The sequence below is a fragment of the Hypanus sabinus genome, chromosome 5 (assembly GCF_030144855.1).
Source record: "Hypanus sabinus isolate sHypSab1 chromosome 5, sHypSab1.hap1, whole genome shotgun sequence".
Classification (NCBI taxonomy): domain Eukaryota; kingdom Metazoa; phylum Chordata; class Chondrichthyes; order Myliobatiformes; family Dasyatidae; genus Hypanus; species Hypanus sabinus.
Window position 1 is genome coordinate 46,198,161 of NC_082710.1, and position 23,365 is coordinate 46,221,525.

The 23,365-nt window shown below is 37.9% G+C and overlaps 1 protein-coding gene and 1 long non-coding RNA gene across 4 annotated transcripts in view; one reads left to right on the forward strand and one right to left on the reverse strand.

Annotated features, from left to right (window-relative positions):
* shc3 (SHC (Src homology 2 domain containing) transforming protein 3) overlaps positions 1 to 23,365 on the reverse strand; it is a 138,272-nt gene that overhangs the window by 39,670 nt on the left and 75,237 nt on the right. For both annotated transcript variants that reach the window (XM_059969895.1, XM_059969894.1), the window contains exons 3-7: positions 19,259 to 19,322; positions 18,150 to 18,269; positions 11,964 to 12,017; positions 7,962 to 8,013; positions 2,668 to 2,794 (exon numbers count right to left, since the gene is read on the reverse strand). In XM_059969895.1, coding sequence (XP_059825878.1) covers positions 2,668 to 2,794; positions 7,962 to 8,013; positions 11,964 to 12,017; positions 18,150 to 18,269; positions 19,259 to 19,322 — 417 coding nt within the window. The remainder of the gene's footprint in view (positions 1 to 2,667; positions 2,795 to 7,961; positions 8,014 to 11,963; positions 12,018 to 18,149; positions 18,270 to 19,258; positions 19,323 to 23,365) is intronic.
* LOC132394127 (uncharacterized) overlaps positions 9,877 to 23,365 on the forward strand; it is a 30,599-nt gene continuing 17,110 nt past the window's right edge. Inside the window, exons 1-3 of one of the 2 annotated variants that reach the window (XR_009512188.1) lie at positions 9,877 to 9,918; positions 10,121 to 10,159; positions 18,694 to 18,875. This is a non-coding gene — a long non-coding RNA (uncharacterized LOC132394127). Of the gene's footprint in view, positions 9,919 to 9,970; positions 10,160 to 18,693; positions 18,876 to 23,365 lie in introns of those variants that run through there. The other variant, XR_009512187.1, reaches the window with a different exon arrangement.

Consider the following 23,365-nt stretch of genomic DNA (forward strand, 5'->3'; position numbering starts at 1 on the left):
GACCCCTGAGGAACACCACTAGTCACTGGCAGACAGCCAGAAAAGGTCCCCTTTATTCCCACTTACTGCCTCCTACCTGTCAGCTATTTCTCTGTCCATGCCAGTATCTTTCCTGTAATGCAATGGGATTTTATCTCGTTAAGCAACCTCATGTATGGAACCTTATCAAATGCCTTCTGAAAATCCAAGTAAATAACATCCACTGCCTCTCCTTCTCCACCCAGCTGATAGCTCCCTCAAGGAACTCTAACAGATTTGTCAGACAAGATTTCCCTCTACAGAAACCATGCTGGCTTTGGCATCAGTGCAGGAATTCCACAAGGCCCAACGTATTTCAGCTGTTTAATCAATGTTGTTTATTCCATTATAAATTTAGAAATGTGTACCTTTACTGAACATAGCAAAGTACTCAATTCCATTCACAATTCCTCAAACAAAAAACTTAATCATTGCCTGAATGTTGCAAGACTCAACAACATGCAAGTATTGGCTGTTAAGAGAAAATTTTCAAAGTATTTACACCTTCAGCAAGGCACAAGTAAGGAGTGGGTTGGAATACTTGCTTGGTCGAGGCAAGAAAATCAGCACCATCCAGGACAAAACAACTTGCTTGACTGGCAGCCCTCTGAGTAACTAGACACCCCTTCCCTCCACCAATGGTGCACAGTCACTGCAATGTGTAGCATAAATAGGAAGCTACTGAAGCTGCTTCAATTGCTCTTCCCAAACATACATCTCTACCACCAAGAAGGGCAAGGACAGTGGGCGCATGGAAGTTGCTAAGCCCGCATTTCTTCACAACCGAATCTTCCTGTCCAATAAAACTGACAAACCGCACAAGAAGAACTAAAACAATTCTAGGAGGTCCCCCACCATACTCTAGGGCAATTTAGGGTGGCCAATAAATACATACCTTGCTGGAAATTTACCTGAGAAATTTATAATATTTTAAAAATAGTGTAAAGCTTTTCCAGTGTAAGTTCTGTGAAACTGCAGGACACTTCCTTGCCATTCAACACCTTGATGACGGTATTGAAAAAAAAAACAGTCACTGAGCTGTCAGGCATTTCAGGCCATCTGCTTCGACATAGGCAGCTAGAAATTCTGAACTTTCTAACATCTGATGGGAAATTGCTGGCAGAGTCAGAGAAACAGCAGCTGAGTCCCACAGAAACCTGATGGACATGCTTTTCTAACTTACCGGTTTATCACTTAATGCCAGAACTTTCCTCCTCCCAGCACATTGCCAACTGAAAATTTCACCTCATATTTATGCAATAAAAACTACTCCTGAATGACTTTAGTGCTACTATTTTAATATTAATTCCAGAATTATAGTGAGATCTGAAGAGCTAGAGACTGACTGGGACTACATGTTACAACCCAAGCATTAAAAAAATGTTATGTTTACCATCTCAGATGAATTGACTGAAGACAGACTGGGAATTGTTTTACATTTAAATTTATGCTTTCTTAACACTCAGATTAAAAAACCCTTATCAGCAGGTGGTTGATTGTTTACATATCTGTACTGACAGAAACAATTCCACTGTGCATGATAATATTTGAAATGATTATCAAGCATCTGCTTGGTCAAAAACAGTAAAGTCGTTACAATCTCTTTAGTTGCAGTTTAGTGAAACAAAGGGGATTAATCAGAAAGGAATACAGCATCATAATTCATTTTCTTGGAATATACTTAACTGATGAATGGAATGGGTTGTGTGGTACATTATTGATCAAGTCAAAATAAAGTATTTGCTCCATTCAACATTTAGCTTGCAGTAGCAGATTCTTCAAAAAGAATGGAGCATATTTATTTGTACTTTTAATCTTCATATGCAAAAATAATTACAAACAAGCTAAAATCAGAAATTAATGTAAAATGTGCAAAGGTGCTCCTGAATGCTTTATAAATTCATTTTAAAGAGAAAAATAATAATATTTTTTGTGATCCAACAGCCTTATTGCATTAGATTCCTTTCATCCACCATCTCCTTGCATTCATAGAGCCACAGAACAAATCTAGAACCTAAATGATACAGGAATTTAAATCTGGTTTCTGCATTGCAAATTAGTTCTGAATGATAGATTAAACCATCTCATTACTACCATTCCATGTAAATACATCTTCACAATCCCATTCCAGATATTAGTGATTATGTACTTATGGAAATTGTACTTTAAATCTTTCGCTCCTATAAGCTGGAGGAAGACTGCAGCAGGAAAAGGGAAAATTGCCATACTTACACATCTCTGAGTTTGAAATCTGAACAACATTATAAGGATTGTTTCTAACTTTGAACTTGGTTTTACAGTGCCTCAGCTAGCAATGCTTGATGGCCATAAAAATCTAGTGATGTTGAACAGAGTAAACTGTGTTTTACGCAATACTGCTGGTTAACCTTTTTACACTAGGTGCTTATAAAAGGAAAGATTTCCATTCCCACTTCTAACATCATTAACTCCAATTAATACAATTAAACTTCCAATTAATAATAGGGAAAAGATGGAGAATTTCATTTACATTCAGTTTCCCGCTACATGCTTTCAAGAATTCTACTCTGAACTTGCTTTTATTGGTTTTTTTTAGTTAATAAAAATACACTTCTAAAATATATTGTTAATTAGAATAACAAAACGATTGATAAGACTAGCAGTACTCACCTGCTGTGTATACTAGATATCTTAGGAGGACACTGTAGATATTGCTTGAATCGAAGTTCAAAAGCTTGGCCTATGGTACTGATAACATCTTGAGCCAACCCATCGCAGCATTCCAATATATGGCATGCTTCAAAAACATTTAAGTAACAGCAGTCACATTTCAGCTTATATATGATTCTTCTTGAATTAACTTTAGCCGTCAAATTAAGCACAAGATTCGTTCCACTAGCTGCAAGTAAATCAATAGTGGCAAATTCACAGAAGTAAATTCACTGTATTCACTGCATGGCAGAACAACACTGGAATTGTAGTCTGACTGGTTCACTATGGATTCCACAAAATGGATAACTCGACACATGTATGTGGTCAAAATAGGAATTGGTAATGGTTTTGCATTATCTCAATGAACTGAGTTAAATGTTTTGTTGTTCTAAATGATGTAAGCAGGCTTGGCTACTTAAAAACAAGGTATTGTACGATATGGAATTCTTTAATGCTTTTATTAATTAGACATTGAGGTTTTTTCCCCCTAAATCGCTACCAGAAACAAATGTTATTTCAGAGCTATTTCCTTCACATGAAGTACTAAAATAAAATTTCTACACATTGCTTTGGTATTTCTATGCCTTGTATCAAACTGGGAGATTATATTAATTATTTAATAAAATCAATTCCATGCCTAAGTAACAGCACCACATGGAACACTGATCTGGCAGTTAAAAGTAAAGCCAGGGGTCAGCTGACAGAAGTACTTCAATCATACTCTTTGGAGAAGCTGTTATTTTAATTGGCCTGTAAATCATACCTTTTATTTCGTTTCTAGAAGAAGCAACGCAAGGAGAAATATTCATCAGCTATTTTTTTTTCCTTCTATTGGAATAAACCTTTAAAAGTAATAACTGAAGAAAGCCATTCAGTCTTCTGGGTTTGCACTTCCATTCAAAATGAGCATGGCTGATTATCTATTTCATACCCTATTCTTGGCTTCTCTCCATACTCCTTGATCATTTTGACATCAAGAAATGTACCCACCGTTTTCCACTGTATTTAATAACTTGGCCTCTGTTGCCTTCCATATTAGAGCCTTTCATAAGTTCACAACCCACAGGGGGAAGAAATTTCTCCTGATCTCAGTTCAAGCTCTGGTTTTTGATTTTCCATGCTCTCAGAGCTTTCTTCCTGAATCTAATCTCTGTAGTCCTGTTAGCATTTTATGTTTCTTTGAGGATGTCTTTTGTGCTGTAGTGAATACAAATCTAACCACACCAATTTTTGCTCAAACGTTCAATCCAACCATCCTAGGAATCAGACTTGTTAAGTTCTGTTACACCAACTCCATGACAAGGACAACCTTCCCAAATAAGGAAATCAAAGCTGCACATTAAACTCCAGAACAACTCTCATTAAAGCTCTGCAGTCGGTCATCCTGGCTCCTGTACTGAAATGAAGAGCAACCATTTTCTTTTTTGAATCCCCTATCACAATCTTTGTCTTACCCCCTTGTGCAGAGAGTAGATGACTTCTCAGCAAGTATAGCTGCTAAGAAGTCATCTCCTCTAGCAATACCCGAAGGATTATGACTACAGGACGATACTATGCTAGCTCTCTTTTTCTACTTTTGGTGGTTCCCAATATGTAATCCATACACACCTCACCATCATGGGTGTGTCAGAATAAGCCCATAGACTGTTCCAAGTACATCATGAAGGTAATTGGTCACTCCAATTGCAGATTCCTCCTGCCCACATAGAACAGAAGCGGGATTCTACAGGTCAGTGTTCCCCTGCCATGTATTATAAATTAAATGTAATGTTATTATGTCCTTATCTTACTCTAGACTGCATTCGTCAGTGGGTTGCTGGCCTAGTGTACATAGGGGAATCTAAAACATTTGTAGTCATGTCACAATCATATGTTCAGATTCATGGGACCCAATGGTAGGGATACCTTCACTCCATCATTAGAATGGGGCAATGTTGAACCAAAAGGACAGAAAGCCTTTAGATACTATTTCTGAGGCAGGTAAAGTAACTCTGTCTCAAGAAGCACCATATTTCAGCTTTTAATCTGAAGAAATGGAGAAAGTAAATGATTTTGATAGACCGTGTTCTTCATATATCAATTCATTTTAATGTGGGGATGTAAAATGAAGAAAGTCCAGTAAAGCCAATCAACAATTTGATGTACGTCAGAAATATTTATGACAACATAAGAACATAAGAAATAGGAGCTGGAGTCGGCCACCTGGCCCATCAAGCTTGCTCCCCCATTCAATAAGATCATGGCTGATCCAGCTATGGACTCATCTCCACCCACCTGCCTCTTCCCAATATCCCTTAATTTCCTACTATACAGAAATCTATCCAACCTTGTCTTAAATATATTTACTGAGGTAGCTTCCACTGCTTCATTGGTAGAGAATTCCACAAATCACCACCCTCTGGGAAAAGCATTTCCTCCTCATCTCCATTGTAAATCTACTCCCCTGAATCCTGAGGCTATGTTCCCTAGTTCTAGTCTCACCTACTAGTGGAAACAACTTTCTTGCCTCTATCTTATCTACACCTCTCATAATTTTATATGTTCCTATAAGATCTCTTCTCATTCAACTGAATTCCAGTGGACACAGTCCCAGGCAACTCAATCTCTCCTCATAGTCTAACCCCCTCATCTCTGGAATCAACCTGGTGAATCACCTCTGCACTGCCTCCAAAGCCAGTATAACCTTCCTCAAGTAAGGGGACCAGAACTGCACGCAGTACACCAGGTGCGGCCTCACCAGTACCCTGTATAGTTGCAGCATAACCTCCCTGCTCTTAAATTCAATCCCTCTAACGATGAAAGCCAACATTCCATTTGCTCTCTTGATAGCCTGCTGCACCTGCAAACCAACCTTTTGTGATTCATGCACAAGCACTCCCAAGTCCCTCGGCACAGCAGCATGCTGCAAATTTTTACCATTTAAATAATAAGCTGTTCTTCCATTCTTCCTTGCAAAGTGGATGACCTCGCATTTACCAACATTGTACTCCATCTGCCAGACCCTTACTCACTCATTTAACCTATCTATATCTCCCTGCAGACTCTCCGTATCTTATGCACAATTTGCTTTTCCACTCAATTTAGCATCATCAGCAAACTTAGATGCACTACACTCAGTCCTTTCTTCCAGATCGTTAATGAATATTGTGAACAATTGTGGGCCCAGCACCGACCCCTGTGGTACACCGCTCATCACTGATTGCCGACCGGGATAACACCCATGTATCCCAAGTCTCTGCTTTCGATTGGTTAACCAATCCACTATCCATGATAATACATTACCCCAACTCTGTACTTCCTTATTTTATGGATAAGTCTTTTATGCAGCACCTTATCGAACGCCTTCTGGAAATCCAAATAAATAATATCCATCTGTTCCTTTTATCCACTGCACTCATTATATCCTCAAAGAACTCCAGTAAGTTTGTCAGACACACCTGCCTTTGCTGAATCCATACTGTGCCTTCCCGATGGATTCATTTCTTTCTGGATGCCTCGCTATTTCTTCTTTAATGATAGCTTCAAGCATTTTCCCAACTACAGATGTTAAACTAACTGGCCTATAGTTACCTGCCTCTTGCCTACCTCCTTTTTTGAACAGTGGCATGACATTTGCCATCTTCCAATCCACCAGGACCTGCCCAGAGTCCAGAGAATTTTGGTAAATTATCACTGAAGCTTCTACTATAACTTCTGTCATTTCTTTCAGTACCCTGGGATGCATTCCATCAGGCCCAGCGGACTTAGCTATCTTCAGGCCCACAAGTTTGCTCAGAAACCAAGGGGGTTTCTAAATAAAAAATTCATGAATGTTAACACCCTCAAGAGTCATACAGCATGGAAGTAGACCCTTTGACCCATCTCACCAATGTTAACCAAGATGCCTACCTGAGTTAGTCGCACCTGACTATATTGGGCTCATATCTCTCAAAGTCATTTCCATCCATGTACCAAACCAAAAGTCCTATCAACTTGTAAATTATACCCACCTCAGCCACTTCCTCTGGCAACTCATTCCACATACTCACCACTCTGTGAGAAAGCTGACCCTCTCAAATCACCTTTACACCTTTCTGCTCTCACTTTGAACCAATGGTCTCTAGTTTTACATTCCCCTACCCTGTGAGAGAATAATTACGTGGCCCAACAACCTTTAACCTTTTGCACTGAAGCTAAATTTATGCAAAGTTCTCTTCTATTTAAGTAATTCCCGAATATTCATCTAACACCCACTTTGTCTTTGGTATGAAATCTAAGCAGCCAAATACCATGGTCAAAACAGCAATGGAAGCAAACTACCATCAAAAGCCCAGTATTAATATTGATTATACATTTACTTCAATCCTACAATACGTCCATAGGGAAGAAAGAATTAATTGAAGTCAAAGGGAGTTGAATTAATTTCTCTGTATATCTTGCCTCTACATTATAAATACATGCTTTCTGCAAAATTGTAATAAATCTCAGCCTACAAATTGCCTTTGATAACATTAGCATAACTCTTTTATGCACCTTTATTGTATTGTACTATCCACTGTTCATACGCTGCCAATAACATCATTAAAATTTAAAAAGCAGACTGTCATAAGGGTGCATGAAGCATGTGTACTGTTTTACTTCAAGCAGTCACTTCTATGCTGTAGTTCGTAATGTTAGGTAAGTATTTATAATGATTTGCATGTGAGTGCACTATTCAATACGAATGTTGTAGCCATATGGTCCTTCAAATTATCCCTCAATTACCCACTCGGATATCACAGTTTTCAATAGGTGACAAACTGTCAGAAAGTGTCATAATAAGATATGACAACTTTGTAATAGGATACCTCCATTCTGACAGGGAGAAAAGTTTCAAATATTTTTACTCCCGGAAAGAGCAAATTCATTCCAGCTACAATTTTTCAACAACAGATGCACATTTATTTAAGATACAGTTAAAAAAAAAATCCATCCATAAATTTACAACCTTCTTGAAATTTAGCCCTCTTTCTTGTGGTATATTTAAGTGAAATTTGGAAATAATAAACATGTTGAAATGTTATGACATATTGATGCTGTTATATATCTTAATAAGATTTCTCCAGTATAATATATACATCAAAACCATTAAATCCATTCTTCCTAAATGTTTTCAACTTTATCTTATCAAGTGTATTGAAGACATACTTGTCACATTAATTTTAGTGCAATTCGTTCTAAAAAAAAAATCAGGGACCCATAGGGAATCAAAAGCAAATGAAAACATTAATTACCTCGACGGTTCACTGGGTCCTTTGCTACATATGCAACATAATCTGTGGTGTCCTGTTATGTAGAGAGAAGAAAAATAACTCCAAGGAATGACATACAGTAAAAATTATAACAAAGTAGTTCATTTTATTCACTGTGAAGTGTATATTATACTGCATATTTAACCTTTATTTTTTCCCACTGTATTTTATATACTAAACTTTAAAGTAATTCATTTTTGTCACAAGAGTTGCTGATTGGAATACAGTGTTAGTTTGTTATTACACACAACACAGGGAAAGCAAGCTGCAACTTCAGACAGATTTTCAGCTAGGGAGGGAAGTTGACTATTATGACAAAAATCTAATTGAAAACCTTATCCTAAACCCCTCTCATTTATCACCAGGACTGGTTATGAAGAGGCATTTACATAGAAAGCATACCTGTTTCTGTGATTCAGATGGTATAGATAGTGCAAGAGAACCTGGTGAAGAGCATTAAAATACAGATGAAGTGGGGGAAGGTTCTTATCATAGTTTGGAATTTCAGACCATTCAGAGAGAGCCTATCTTGGCTGAAATAATATGTTGGAAAATTTGTGTGGAATAGTTTGGGAATGAGTAGTCCGGAGATTTCCAACATAGTCATTCTGGCCCAGTCTGCTTTTGTGATTTCACCTGTCCTTATCTGATTAGTTCCATTAGCTCCTGTGTTAACCAGCAGAAGCCCTGGGGAAGTACTTCTCTTTCCTGACCCATAGCTGCAGCTTTTTACCATGAATTATTAAACCTAAGAAAAAATACCATGCGTGGAATAGTACACTAATACTAGGAAAACTGGCATTTAGTACTTATGCTAAATATAGAGGTTAAATATGGCAATAAAATTGTGTGAATCTAATTGTAATGAGCAATTAATAGGTAAGTTCTCTTGAAAGTTCCTCATATTTCTAAATTATATCCATCCAGAAGCAATCCATGAAAATTGACTCAAAGTAAATTTCCACTAAAATCTAGTCCTTCTCATTTGGGAAGAAGTATGTTATAGGTCACGTTTACAGACACAAAACAATTGAACCACAAAGGACAAAGTCATAAATTGATCTACATAAGTAAACATTCTATTAGATGATTACCCTCTCTCATGTTCCAGTAGACAAAAAGACTCAATTTACTTTTTTAGATTTTTCTATTTCATTTTGCCTTCATCTTTCTAATTAAATATAATAATATAATGTCTAAGCTACAGTTATTAATTTATACCATCTGGTTCTGTGTTGATTTATTTCTCATTGTTCTCCCTTGATGCATACATCTCCTTCAATGTTGACAGGATATCTCAAAATATACATACACATTCAATCTTATTTCCAGTGATAGTATATTCCTTCATGATTTGAAAATCTATTTAAACAGCTGGTTTTTAAAGAAATTCACTTTGTCATTAAACAAAGAAATGTCATGTTCACTATATTTTAATAGTGTGCAAACATTTTAACGGTACTGCTCTGTAAATCCCTAGATCTCACTCTAAATGTTGGTGGTTGTACATAACCTATACACTGCTGAATGAACAGATGTGGAAGATAGCATACCTTTTGATTATGATAACCGTGGCAAATATGGTATTGCACGGAGACTTATTTGATCTTTGAATGGTTTAGGTAAAACCTCATGCATTGTGGTTAGGGTTAGGGTTAGTTCAAGAGTTAGTCAAATTATCGACAGCCAGCAACAGGGCATCAATCAGAATTCTTTGAAGCTGGACTCCTAGGTTGCTTTCTGCACAAACCTTAAAATTACCTACTTCAAAGGACTTTAACCCTGGATTTAGTCTGTTACTAAGTTGTAGGTCATGTGTGCAACTGGGCAAATCATTAAAATGTGTATAGGGTTTGCTATTTTCCATTTACCATCACTATCAAATGTGGGTTTAGAAGCACATTCTCCATTGCATGATAAATAATCTCATGATCTTAAGGTAGAAATAATGTTTGCCTTATGTTTTATATCCTGTTGGTCTAGTACAAATAGGGAAACTGATTCCTAGCATCTAGTAGGGGGGCAGCCAATAAACCACCATTACTTCTAATATTGTTGAGGAATTTTTGGCTGTCTAATATAGAAGAAAGTTTCAGTTCTTGATTAGCTAGTGAAGAATGTAATTCAATTTCTACTTGCAGGAGAAATGCCTCTCAGTTATGTGATCATTCAGGAGCCAGGTAAGTATTATTTTTATCTGCAATTTAATGGAAGTGGGAAGATGCATTTATTTATCTTGTTAGAGTTAGTGGGCTGTTTTGTTTGATATCATGCCTGAAATCAAAGTTACTGTTTAAATCAGCTTGCTTATGTATCCTACAACAGAATTGTGGCTACATGTAAAAAATACTGTATACAGCTTCAGAAATTACAACCAGCAATCCCCCACCCATCCTTAAAGGATGTTTATTCCATGGAAAATTATTAAAGTTCATACTGTTTTCAGAATATTATTAAATTTAAAGTAGATCTCTAACAACAAATCTAATTGATGCAAGATGATATTTTTTTTGATTGATATTTTAAAGAATAAACATTCTTATTTAAGCATTTATCAGAATTAATTTGGCTTAAAACAATGGCAAATGTATAACATAGAGCACTTCAATCAGAACAAAACACAAGAGATTCTGCAGATGCTGGAAATCCAGAGTGACACAAACAAATTGATGAAGGAACTCAGTAGGTCAGGAAGCATCTATGGAAATGATAAGCAGGCAACACATCAGAGAAGTCTTTTTCAAAGAACAAGCTTTCGCTTCCTCCGCTATTGCTGCCATCATCACCTGCATCTCCTCCATTTTGCAGATGTCTGCCCTCACCCTATTTTCCTGCCATCTTAAAAGGGATAGAGTTCCTCTTGTCCTTACCTATCACCTCATGAGTCTCCATATCCAGTACATCATTTTCCCCCACCTTCACTATCTTCAACAAAATCCTACCACCAAAAACACCTTTACAAAATGGACTCTGTGCTTTGCTCTCTTTATTCATCCCAGCCCAAGCGGAACAGGTGCATCACCTGCCCATTCACCTCCTCCCTCACCTACATTCAGGGCTGTAAACAATCCTTCCAGGTGAGGGACCACTGCACCTGTGAGTCTCCTGGGGTCATCTACTGTATTCAGTGCTCCCAGTGCAGTCTCCTCTACATCAGTGAGACCCGACATAGAACAGGAGACCACTTTGAAGAACACCTTTGGTCCATCCGCAATAAGCAGGATTTCCCAGTAGCCAGCCATCTTTAATTCCAATCCCCATTCCCATTCCAACCAGTTGTTCTATGGCCTCCTCTACTGCCATGATGAGGCCACTCTCACTTTGGAGGAGCAACACCTCATATTCCATCAGGGTAGTCTCCAACCTAATGGCATGAACATAGAATTCTCTAGTTTTCCAGTAATTTTTCCTCCCTCCCCCTTATCTCTTCCTGAATTCCCCACTCTGGCTGCCCCTCATCTGCTTATCACCTCCTGCTGGGGCCAGTCCTCCTTCCCTTTCACCCATGATCCACCCTCCTCTCCTATCAGATTTCCTCTTTTTCTGTCCTTTACCATTTCCACATCGCCTTCCAGCTTCTCAGTTCATCTCCCCTCCCTCAGCCTCCTACCTTCCACCTCACCTGGCTTCACCTATCACCTTCCAGCTTGTCCTCCTTTCCTCTCTCCCCCACCTTCTCATTCTGGTTTCTTCCCCCTTCCTTTCCAGTCCTGAATGACGGTCTTGGTCTGAAACGGCAACTGTTTATTCCTTTCCATAGATGCTGCCTGACCTGCTGAATTCTTCCAGTGTTTTGTATGTTTTACAAAAGGAAAAGATTTATTTTTACAAGTAAGGTGCTTGTAAAGAAAAAGTTCAATACCAGAGAAAACATTGAAAGCTTATTGAATAAGAAATAAGGACTGTCAGGATTATCACTTCTTCTTAACATGATAAGATATAAATCCTTGTTTATGCTGTCACTGAAATCGAGTAATGTCTTACCGGATCGCCCCCAGAAGCAAAGGAAATGGACTGCATATGATGATTTGCTATAATCTGTTGGATCAGAACCAAAAACACAAACCATTAATCTCCATTTAGAGAGACTATAAAGCAGGGTAACAAAAAGAAGACTAGCCTGGCAAAAGTTATGAATCAGGAGCTGTTGAAGGTACCCACAAAGTAATTATTATCATATAATATCATCAATCATACTCTCACTATTTGTTATTGGAAAGAGTAGTTAACTGAAAAAAAATTCAGGAAAGTGCTTTCAAAGAATTGAAGAGAAGCAATTGACTGTGGTGTTGAGTCATATTTTTCAGTTAGTGACATCTCTACAAAACGTCTCATTGAGTTCTTCACAGATGTTTGGATTATTGCCTTTCCATTCTCCCAATCTTCCTTATACATCTACAACAAAGCACCATCGTAGCTAACCCATAACTAATCCAGAGGTAAGCTTTTACTGCTAAAAGGAAGGTGAAAGAAAAGGAATTTCAATTTCACCAATTAATTCTCTCACTATTCAGTGTCCTCACTGAAACAAATTTTTGCACGTAACATTCCAGTTACGTATTCTCTTTTGAGTCCATAGGAGAAGTACATAGGCAAGGGGCAGAGTTTTAAACAGTAAAGTTGAAGTTCTGATTTCCTCACTTGTGTTTTAACTCCACAGCATTAACCTTTTCAAAAGGCAGAAACCTGAGTGGCCATGTGTCATGCAAGTGGCAGTGTTGTGGAAGATGTACTGATGAACCTCCAGCTGGCTAGGACTAGTAATATCAACTGTGACTTCCTGTGTGCAACCCCCCAGAAATCTGCCAGAGGTAGAAATGGAAAAACTAGAAACAGTAAAGGAAATACGTACATAGTTGCTTAATAAAAGGGAATTTTAAATTATGAGATTATGCAGGAGAGTGTGACATTGTGGCTCATGTGAAGCAAATCCCAGCATTCAAAAAGACGTTCCATTTGCCTAATTGTCTTGCACCTGGTTGTATTGGTTACAACTGAAATTCAAAGAGTAAAATGAGGTGGGAGTGACACCTTCCACAACATTAATTGAAGTGGCCTGAAAATTAGGATCCTTTACCAGCACGCAATCCTCTCTTGCTTTATGTGCCTAGGCAATCCAATGGTCCCAAGAACAGTAATTTCCAAATAGTCTGCCTTCATCCATGTACTTACCAATTCTATCTTCACCCATTATCCAGCAAAACTGGGCACATTTTTTATTGAACCAACAATCAAGGATGAATGGCTGGCACACTCTGAATCTACTCCTGAGTGTGTGGCCAAAGACAGCTCAAAGGCCAACTTTAAATTCACAGACGACACCACTATTGGTAAAATTTCGGTGACCAGTGTGGAGGTGTACAGGAGTGACAAAGATCAGTTGGTTAAGTAGTGTTACACCACCAACCTTGCACTCAACATCAGCAAGACAAAGGAGTTAATTATTGACGGGGAAGTCGAGGGACAGCACCTTGAAGTTCCTGGATGTCAACATCTCAGAAAATCTGTCCTGGGCCCAACACATCGACACAAACACAAAGGTGGCACACAAGCGTTTTTACTCCTGCAGGAGTTTGGAGAGATTTGTTACGTCACCAAAGGTTCTTGCAAATTTCTATAGATGTATGCTGGTGGCTATTCTGATATGAGGGTTTCATTGCACAGGAGCACAAGAGGCTGCAGAGGGTTGTAGACTCAGCCAATTCCACCACAGGCATAACACTCCCCACCATTGAGGTAATGCATCAAAAAGTCAGCATCCATCATTAAGTACCTACAGTATGTGGGAAATGCTTCTTTTTTTCGCTACTGTCAGGAAAGAGGTACAGGAGCCTGAAGATCCTCACTCAACGACTCAGGAACAGCTTCTTCCCCATTCTGATTAGATTCTGAATAGTCCATAAATCCATGAACAATACTTCATTTTTCCCTTTATGTATTCAGACATCAAATTACTATAAATTGCAAAATAAATAAATAGAACAAAAAGTATAGTACTGTTGCTACAAAACAACAAATTTCAGACGGGAATAATAAAGCTGAATCTGATTCTGATTCTGAAGCCAACCAAAAATAACCATCTGCTTGTGGACAGCACTCAGCGTCAAATTGGAAACCTTGATACAAATGATGAATTTCACTGCTGGTTTTGATGTGCATGTGACAAATAAAGCTAATTTTTCTTTCTTCCTCTTCCTTTAAATACATAGAATGTCTGCAAACTAAAACTCTTTAGACACCAAAAACATACCTTCAAATTTCTGGTATTAAGCCTGTTTTTTGGTTGCCATGTGATCATATGTTAATGTACAGCTACAGTCATGGCTGTACATTATACTCAGCTTTCAAAGTTCAGCATCACTAAATTCAGTGGAACCAAGTTTCAGTCTAATATCATCCCACTACTAGAAATGTATCTTTACGACAAGTAACTGAGGATAAATTTATAGTTTTGGTGGACAGGAAACATATCCCCTTTCAAAACTGGAAAAATACCATAGAATATGTTGATGTGAGCGACAACAACAAAAATCAGCTTCCAAAATTCATGATTGAAAAGGGCATTTGCCCCTTTATAACTTAAACATGAGCTGGGCCATGTTGATGAAAACACAAGTGCTGAAAAGATGAAATGCAGACAGAAAATGGTGCAAACACTCAGATGCTCACTGTGGAAAGAAAAAAAGGGTTGATGCTTCAGGTTGAAAACCCTTTGCCAGAACTGAGAAAGCGAGAAAACAAGTTAGTTGTAGAAGGATAGAGAAGGATGAATAAGTGAAAAAGTGAGGCCAAGTTGTTGAGTGAATGAACTCTTATCTGGTTATTAGATTTGGGGATAACTTGGGGATAAACTGTTGAAGATATTTTTAATTTCACATGCATTAACTGACAAGAAAAGTACACTTTTTTTCTACTGTACTGTGATAAAGCAATCCCAACAACAGTTCAATCTCAGAAAGTTATAGCACAAAATGAGGTAATTCAATTAACCAAGAACCTGCCAGCTTACTTGCACCTTTTGCCTTTCATTCTGTAACCATGTAAGCCATGAAGCTCCAAGTACATAGCCAAGCTCTTTCAAACTGCAGCAAAGTTTCCTGTTCTATCATTCCTTCAGTCAGTTAGACTGTTCTCTCAGCTATAGTAAACATATTTCCTCAATCCTCCCACTCATTTCAAATTTAAACATCTGGTTTTTGATCACTCTGTTCAGGGAGAGAAGTCCTTCTTTTCTATTTCACCTGGGCCCTCATCATTTACATGCCTCATTTCAGCCTTCCCTCTCTGCCTTCTCCGTTTTAAAGAAAATAGACAAAGGCTATCCAATCAAAAATTCTCCATTCATGAAACCATTCTTAAAAAGTTTCTCTGTACTTTTTTTCAAATGCAGCATATCCTTTCCATAATTAGATTGATGATGCTGAGGAATTAACATTTTATTGACCATGATATGCATCTGTTTAAAATGTGAGTCATTCATAATTCAGATTTTCTTATAAAATGACACAAAACATCGCTAGAATATGATTCAGATGGTCTTTAATTTCTCCCTTCTACCATAATAACAACCATGAAATTCAAAGGGAGGAAGAAAAGATTAAGGCGAAATCAATAAATCATCAAAGACCAGAGATGCAGAGATCTTGCTGACTTTAAAGGCAAGGTTTCTCTTTCATTTTTGTGGCAGCTGACCCTTGGAGCAATCAATAGAGGAAGGCAATTTGTGCTTGCAAGGGATATGGAGTAATTTGAAGGTTAGCTGGGAAGAAGGTCAGCAATGTGTTGAAATTGGTGAGGTTTGCTGTCAGGTACAAAACACCTTGGCCTTCAACTACACAGCAAGCAACTGCAAAACTAGAAGGAGCAGCAGAAGAAGGAAGAAGACGTAAGAGGAGGTTTCCAAGATTCACGTTCCTATGCTGAGCAGTCAATGCACATTCCTTCCAATTGCAATACCAGCAAACATACAACAAATTGTCTATTAACCTACAGTGTCCTCCCTCTGTCTCGGCCTATCATAGACCCCACCCAGCAATGTAATTGTGGTGAACTACATATACCTGTCTGGACACGCCCCCTGCTGACTGCTCCTGTGGCTCCTCCCACAGGCCCCTGTATAAAGGCGATCTGAGGCCTGACGCTCGGCCTCAGTCTCCAGGACATAGTATGATGGACACTCACTCCTGGTTCCTTCTTCCAGTCAATAAAAGCCGATATCTCGCCTTACGTCTCAGTGTGAGTTATTGATGGTGCGTCAGCTGGAAAACAACATGACTCAGATTTGGTGCTCTAATAGTTGGGAACTTTGTCCTATGGCAGAGTTGTACATAACCATAGGTATTTATATGTAGGGCAAGAGGAGTTCTGAAAAAGAATTGTTTTCATCCAGAGAATGATTGGGATTCAAATGCAGTACTTGAGTGTCGAGAGGAGGTAGGTACTCTTACAATAGGATTAGTATAGATGGGTATTTCATGGTCATAGTCAGCTGTTGGGTCTGTTTCTGTGCTGTATGATTCTATAACACTTTTTAGATATAATCTAATTTCTGCACATATGTGTTTCAAAGTATTTGTTTTCAAAATAAAAGTCCATACCTGATGAAACTAAGATGCTCAACAGCCTTTTGAATGAATGAATGAAATTAATTTATTTTGGTCAGTACAAACATAACAAAAAGCAACTTTTACAACAATGGTTTCATAACGATGATTTTATAGGACAAAACTACAACAAAAAACATAGATATTCTTTAAAACAGACCGAAAGGGTGTCGGCTGAAGCTACATCTTATTACGCCCACCCCACTTACTTATACAAAAACATATTTGGCATCAATCATCACATCAAAAACAAAAAATTTCATAATCTTTTAACACAAAATCCAATTCCCAATATCATTTATTTACATTACTCCCATTAATTTTAAATCATGTATTTTGTATTTGTTCATTAAATAATTTTTTTAGCTTGTTAAGTGTGGTGCATGTTCTGAAATTCTCATTACAACTGTTCCATAGATTCACCCCTCAGACTGAAATACAATGATTTTTTTACATTTGTTCTTATCCCTTGTTTTTGAAATATACATGTTCCTCTCAAATCACGTTGACTTTCTCTCATTTTAAACAATCTTTGGATACTTTCTGGTAGCTGTCCATTTTTTACTTTATACATAATCTGTATTATTTTAAAATCTACAAAACCTCTGAATTTTAAAGTGTTGAATATATTATAACAAAACATTTTTCATTATTCAAATATTGCATACATTTTAATAGATTTATGTGGAGAATGGATTCCGGCATGCTTAATTGTTTAAGGAATTCAGTTATTGTGATTTACGGAGGTCCAAATTGTGCTGGACATAATGTCTTTCAACATGGCCAGCAATGCTTTGGGAAAAGTCACATAATTCCATGAAAAGAATTTTCAGTTTTATTATAGAACTTGAGTAATAAGCAACAGATCTCCCACAACTAGAAGAATAAAGATTAGCTGGCACACATTCAAAATAATTTAATGTGCCACTTGTGGACCAGCAGTCAATTTTCTGGTCCAAACGTTAAATTATCATTTCTCTCCATACTTGCTATTTGACTGTCTAACCTTTCTCGCAATTACTGCTCTGTTTGTCCACCATGCCAAGCTACTTTAGACAGAAATACATCTTTCACAGTCCACATTCCAATTGCAAACTGTAATTTAGGCAAGTATTATCCACCAGAAGTGCCCCTTCAATAAGTGTACAATTTCAGATGGTCACATCATTTTCCCAAGACATTAAGACTGTTATAGCACTAGAAATTTCACACAACAAATTATTCCATGAGACCAATTGCACGTTGAATTCTTAAAAATGGGAGTTGAGTTGCTGATTTGTTTGAACTAGAACGTAAATTTTTCACAATTTCAGTTGATAAGATTTGACAATTAAGTTGTTAGATACTGAGACAAAAGAGAGATTGTGATGCTAAAAATCTGGATCAACACAAAAATTGCTGGAGGAACCTAAAAGGTCAGGCAGCATTTATAGATGAAAATGGACAGTCGATATTTCGGACCAAGACCCTTCCTCAGCTAAACATTATTGTGTAATAGCATAGCCAGATATTATTATGCTGATTTAACATTAACATTCTAGTACAAAACCAGATCAATCCTGCCTACCTGCTTTGTGTCAGGCGTCATAAGGTTAAGGCTGCTAGTTGAAATATTCAGGGTGATGTTCATTCCAGCAAACTGCAAATTACTCTTACCAAGTATACTAGACAATGTTTTACTTGGAGGCTGTTGAGGCAAATCACAACACCAATAAAAACATGAGCCAACTCATTACTAACAAGGATATACTTAAAGAAGTAACTTTCAATTGCATACATAATATTTTATTTTAAATTGCATTCATTTATTCAATTTCTGCTCTTCAAATACATAGATGGATTAAAATTTCATTTCATTACTTGGATAATTAGGAAAACAAAATGAACTATACATTTTCTCAGGATGCATGGATTGCTAACAAGGCTGGCATTTATTATTCATTCCTAGTTGCACTTGAGGAGATGATTTCCTCTTGAAATGTGAAGTTTGTAAACAAAGGAGTTTTTATAATTCTGGACATCTGGAAGCTCCAGAGCTTTGATCCAATAATAACACTGGATAATGGGTGGCCCAGTATTGCTTCCAAGTAATTGCTATTCTTGTCTTCCAGTCAAAGGCTGCACTCGCAGGAGGTGTGCTAGATACGTGTCTTGAAAAGAGTGGACACTGCTATCAGAGGATGGTGAAGGGAGTAAGTCAAAATACGGCACATCGATTCAGACGGTTTTTTTTCCTTATTGTTCTGTCGTACAGAGCATTAACATCTTTTTCAGCAGCGGCATGAAGGGAACTGTAAGTAATTGTTCTCACATATTGTGATAGCTCCTGAGTGCAAGCGAGAATTTGGTTGGCAATGGTTGGGAGAAGTCATTAGAATGGTTTCATTAAAAAGGTAAAGGTGGATTTCCAAGTTCAATAATTTGTGAAAGAATCTAATGGTAGTTATGATTCCAAGACCTCACACTCCGAGCGGGAATGTGAGTCATGGAATGATGACAATGTATTCTAGACCTACATTCTAAGCTATGCAGGAGGGCATCCTTCCTGTGGAAAGCAAAAGATCATGGAATTAACAGTCAGGACCAATGAGTTGGTCTTATCACATGCTGAAAAGACTACAGAATTAGCTTCCTTTATGACCAAGGCAAATGGAAAAGGGAAAAAACAATGGATACCTTTTTCTTTCGGAAAGCCCCTTTAGTGCCTGGTACAGCTTCACACACTCTACTGATAGCTTCCCTGAAAAAGAGGAGCATTGTGATAAGGAAAGATTCACAGGACAAATCAAACCTGCTGCAGGCAATGCAATGGATTAACTAAATGCTCTTTTACATTGTGCCATTGACAATGCAATAGGGGATGTTACTTAGTTTATGGATATTATTACAATAATGATAAAGATCATGTAATTTTGCCTCACGGGTTTATTCTATGAATCGCCACAGTTCTTTAAAAATGGACATTATTTGCATGCAGCATCACAGGTAGTGCAAAGACCATTTTCCTCGCCAGGAGAGAATAAAATAAGAGTCATCATCTGATTATGTATAGATTTCATAAGACTGTGGCTAAATTATCAAAACACTGCATATGAAAAAATATTGAATCAATTCCTGACAATATTACCATTTACATTCCTGAGACATTCTGAACGATAGGCAGCAAGTGTTGAGTGAACAGCAAGTTAACATTTTAGAGAGGCACTTTCGTCAACTTAATCTAACTAAAGTTAGCCAGTAAAAGAGAAAATTCAGAATCGTATGGGAATGCAGGAGGCTATTGAGATTTAAAAAATGACTGTCAATGGCTGCCAAGTCAACCATGGCAAGTACAAAGTCCTAATACTAAGCGACAAAGGATGAAAATTCATGTATTTACGGTTTGTTGTTGTTCAGTCAAGTCTGACTCTTCGTGACCTCATGGACCACAGGGTCCAGAAGGCTTTCATGGCAAGATATGGAAGTAGATTGCCGGGTCTTCCTTCTGCACAGATACTGCTGCTGCCCAGACTGGGACTGAACTGGGTTTGAACTCAGGACCATCTGCCTTGAAGTCCAGTGCTGATGCCACTATACCACCAGCTGGCTCTTACTAATGGTACATAATGGTTTAAATATCATCCAAAATCATATTATCTGGAGTGTCTACTCACAGGACATTGTTAGCGTCCTTCAATTCCTAACCTTTAATGTTTTACAAATGCATCATGAAATATTACATTGCCCAATATGGATTTGAATTCAGAGCTTGGTTAGTTGAATAATTGCTAAGATCTGCTGAGTTTATAGGGTTGGGTCCCATTATACACTAATTTATGTATAAACTATCTGGAATCTGTGGGAGCTACATTGTAAATTTCTTATGATACAAAATTGGGAGGAAATTGTACAAGAAAGGACACGTAATCAAATATAATTGATCAATCTGTGGCAGAACTGTTAATAATAGAAAATGTTATGCAACATAATTGCTAGTAAGAACAGAGGAAGGGATGTACCTGAAACTGTAAGATCTGAAATGGGCCAGGGAGAAAATGGATCTTGATTGCAAACACACATTTCTTGAAAGGAAATAGTGTAAATAAGGCCTAGAAGTAAGCAAATACATTCTTGATCTTATATTTAGATACATTATTTATTATCATAAGTAGATAATGTTTATGCTAGAGTGCATTTGATTTGATCCACAATTTGTTGGGCGGGATATAGGGAATGGGATAAAGACAATGGGGAATGATATAGCTTACACAAGCTTGAAAATTCCCAGAAATGAATGAGTGGAGATATTTTTCAATTTGGGACTTTTTAAACTGGTCCTGCACCAATTGAAAATTATAGAAGGCTATGGCTGAATAAATAGTGATATAATTATACTACAGCATTTTTTTAAATGTTATTGGCTCCTCAGTGATATCCTTACTGCCACTCTGACACAATTATCCTTCTACCTGATCCAACTGAAGTCCCAGCTGGAGCCCCAGGCAAGTAATCTTTCTCCTACTGGTAGTCCCAGGTCAGACAACCCCTCTCCCAGATTAAGCCCCAGAATCACCTGCTGTTCTGCTGTTTGTACACTTAAGTACAAAACTTACTCAATTGCAGGACAGAACCACACTAACCTGATCAGTCACCTTGAGTCATATGGCATAAATATAGAAACATATAAAGTAAGAACTAAGCATTAAATTTAACTGCTTTTGATGGATTTGTATTATCTTTTGTATTTTGTGTGTTTTTTTGCATCTCTCCATACCAGATAATCTACAGAATATGAATCTGGTTTATAATCACTGTCCAATATGGCATGACGTTTGGTGTCGTACGGCAGCAGTGCTGTGCAAAGACATAAAATTGCTATAAACTAAAAATAAATAAATGGGGGGAAAAAAGGAGTTCATGGATTCGTGGACCATTCTGAAATCTGATGGAAGAGGGGAAGATTATTGTCAATTGTATTTCTCTAATGATCCGCAAGTTGAAAACACCGGTTTATTAAAAACATTGGAAAGGCATGTGATAAAAATCGTTCTATGGAAGAACGTTAGAATTAACATGCTACCATAAACAACTGTTGAGTACTTCAAATAATATATATTTAAAAAGATGAAGAGTAGGCTTAGACCAAAGGGAACAGATATTTATTCTTGATGACCTAAGCACATGGTTTGAAAAGACACTCAAAACCACAGCCACTGAACTAACTACACTGACTGGGTGGCAAATCCCTATCTTGTACACGTCTCCAGGCACCAAAATTCCATCACACACAGGCACAAGACATTTAGTCAACGTCAAATGCAGAAAGAACTTCTGATCACAACCTCTAGTCACTGCAAAGACAATAGACGGTGGACCTTGTGTGGAAAGAGCAGATAACAAAGCAGAAGGTAGGGAGGGCTGGGAGAACTTGTCCAAGGTTAGCCAAGTACTCAGTTTAAGAAAGGATCAGAGTAGGGTTGGAAGACAATCAGCCATTGACACTGTAGAGGGATGTTGGTCAAACAGATAATTAGAGAGTGGGTCTGAACAGGAGGAGATTCATAAGCTGAGTTCAAGGCTTGGGTTTGATTCAAGAGGTGATCTGGGGTTAAATACACAACAGTGGCACATAAGGTGACAGGGTTCCTAAGGGGTTTGTCAATAAGAAGTGAAGGAAGAAGAGGAAGATATGATAGTAATGAATATTAAGAGTGTTTCTCAAAGAAGGACGTACCTAAAAGATAAGAGATGCATCTGGGGTCCTGGCAGAAGACCAGATAAAGCCATGGTCTTTTAAAATAAAACCAAAGCAGACATTGAGAAGATTAGCCTCTGATGGCATCCATCCAAGCAAGATTAAAGATTGCTTAATGTTATTTCCAGTACACAAGTGTAAAGAAGAATGAAATAATAGTTATTCTGGATCCAATGCAGCATAAAGAAACACAATAAGATAAAGAACAAATAATAAAAAATACAATAAATATAAATCATAACATAGTTTATATGTATAGATTGATTGTATGTCCATAAAATGACACAAGGCACAGGAGTTTCTGCACATAAGGTGACTGTGACAGGGAGTTGTACTGAATGAGAGTATAAGAAGAGAGCAACCTTTGCGATCAGGTCCACACTCAAGATTAAAAAGGCAGAACTTTGCGGCAGTTTTTCAGAGTTGGACTGTGACCAATCACCAAGCGGGATCCATTAGAAAGGGTGAATAAGAAAATGTGTGCAAGCGGAGTAGCATCGTTGTGAGAGGGTCAGTGCTTGGAGTGGTTTTGGCTCATCAGGCTTAAGCTAGATTAGGGTTGGGCGAGGTAAAGTATCTCTTTTTGCTCTTAATTCTTCATTCCTCATCTGTTAACCACATCTGCACCAGATGCACCGAGGTGCAGCTCCTGAGGGAACATATTAAGGAACTGGAGTTGCAGCTGAATGACCTTCGACTCATACAGGAGAATGAGAAGGTGATAGACAGGAGCTGCATGGAGGTAGTCACCCCTAAGTTGCAGGAGACAGGTAATTGGGTGACTGTTAGGAGAAGGAAGAGAAATGCACAGCCAGTACAGAGTATCCCTGTGGCCATTCTCCTCAATAATAAGTACACTATTTTCGATACTATTGAGGGGGATGACCTGCCAAAGTGGAGCCACAGTGACCGGGTCTCTGGCACTGAGACTGGTGCTATGGCTCAGAAGAGAAGAGAGTTGAAGAGGACTGCAGTGGTGATTGCAGATTTCATAGTCAGAGGAACAGAGTCGAGATTATGCAGGCGCAGTAGAGACACCTGGATGGTAT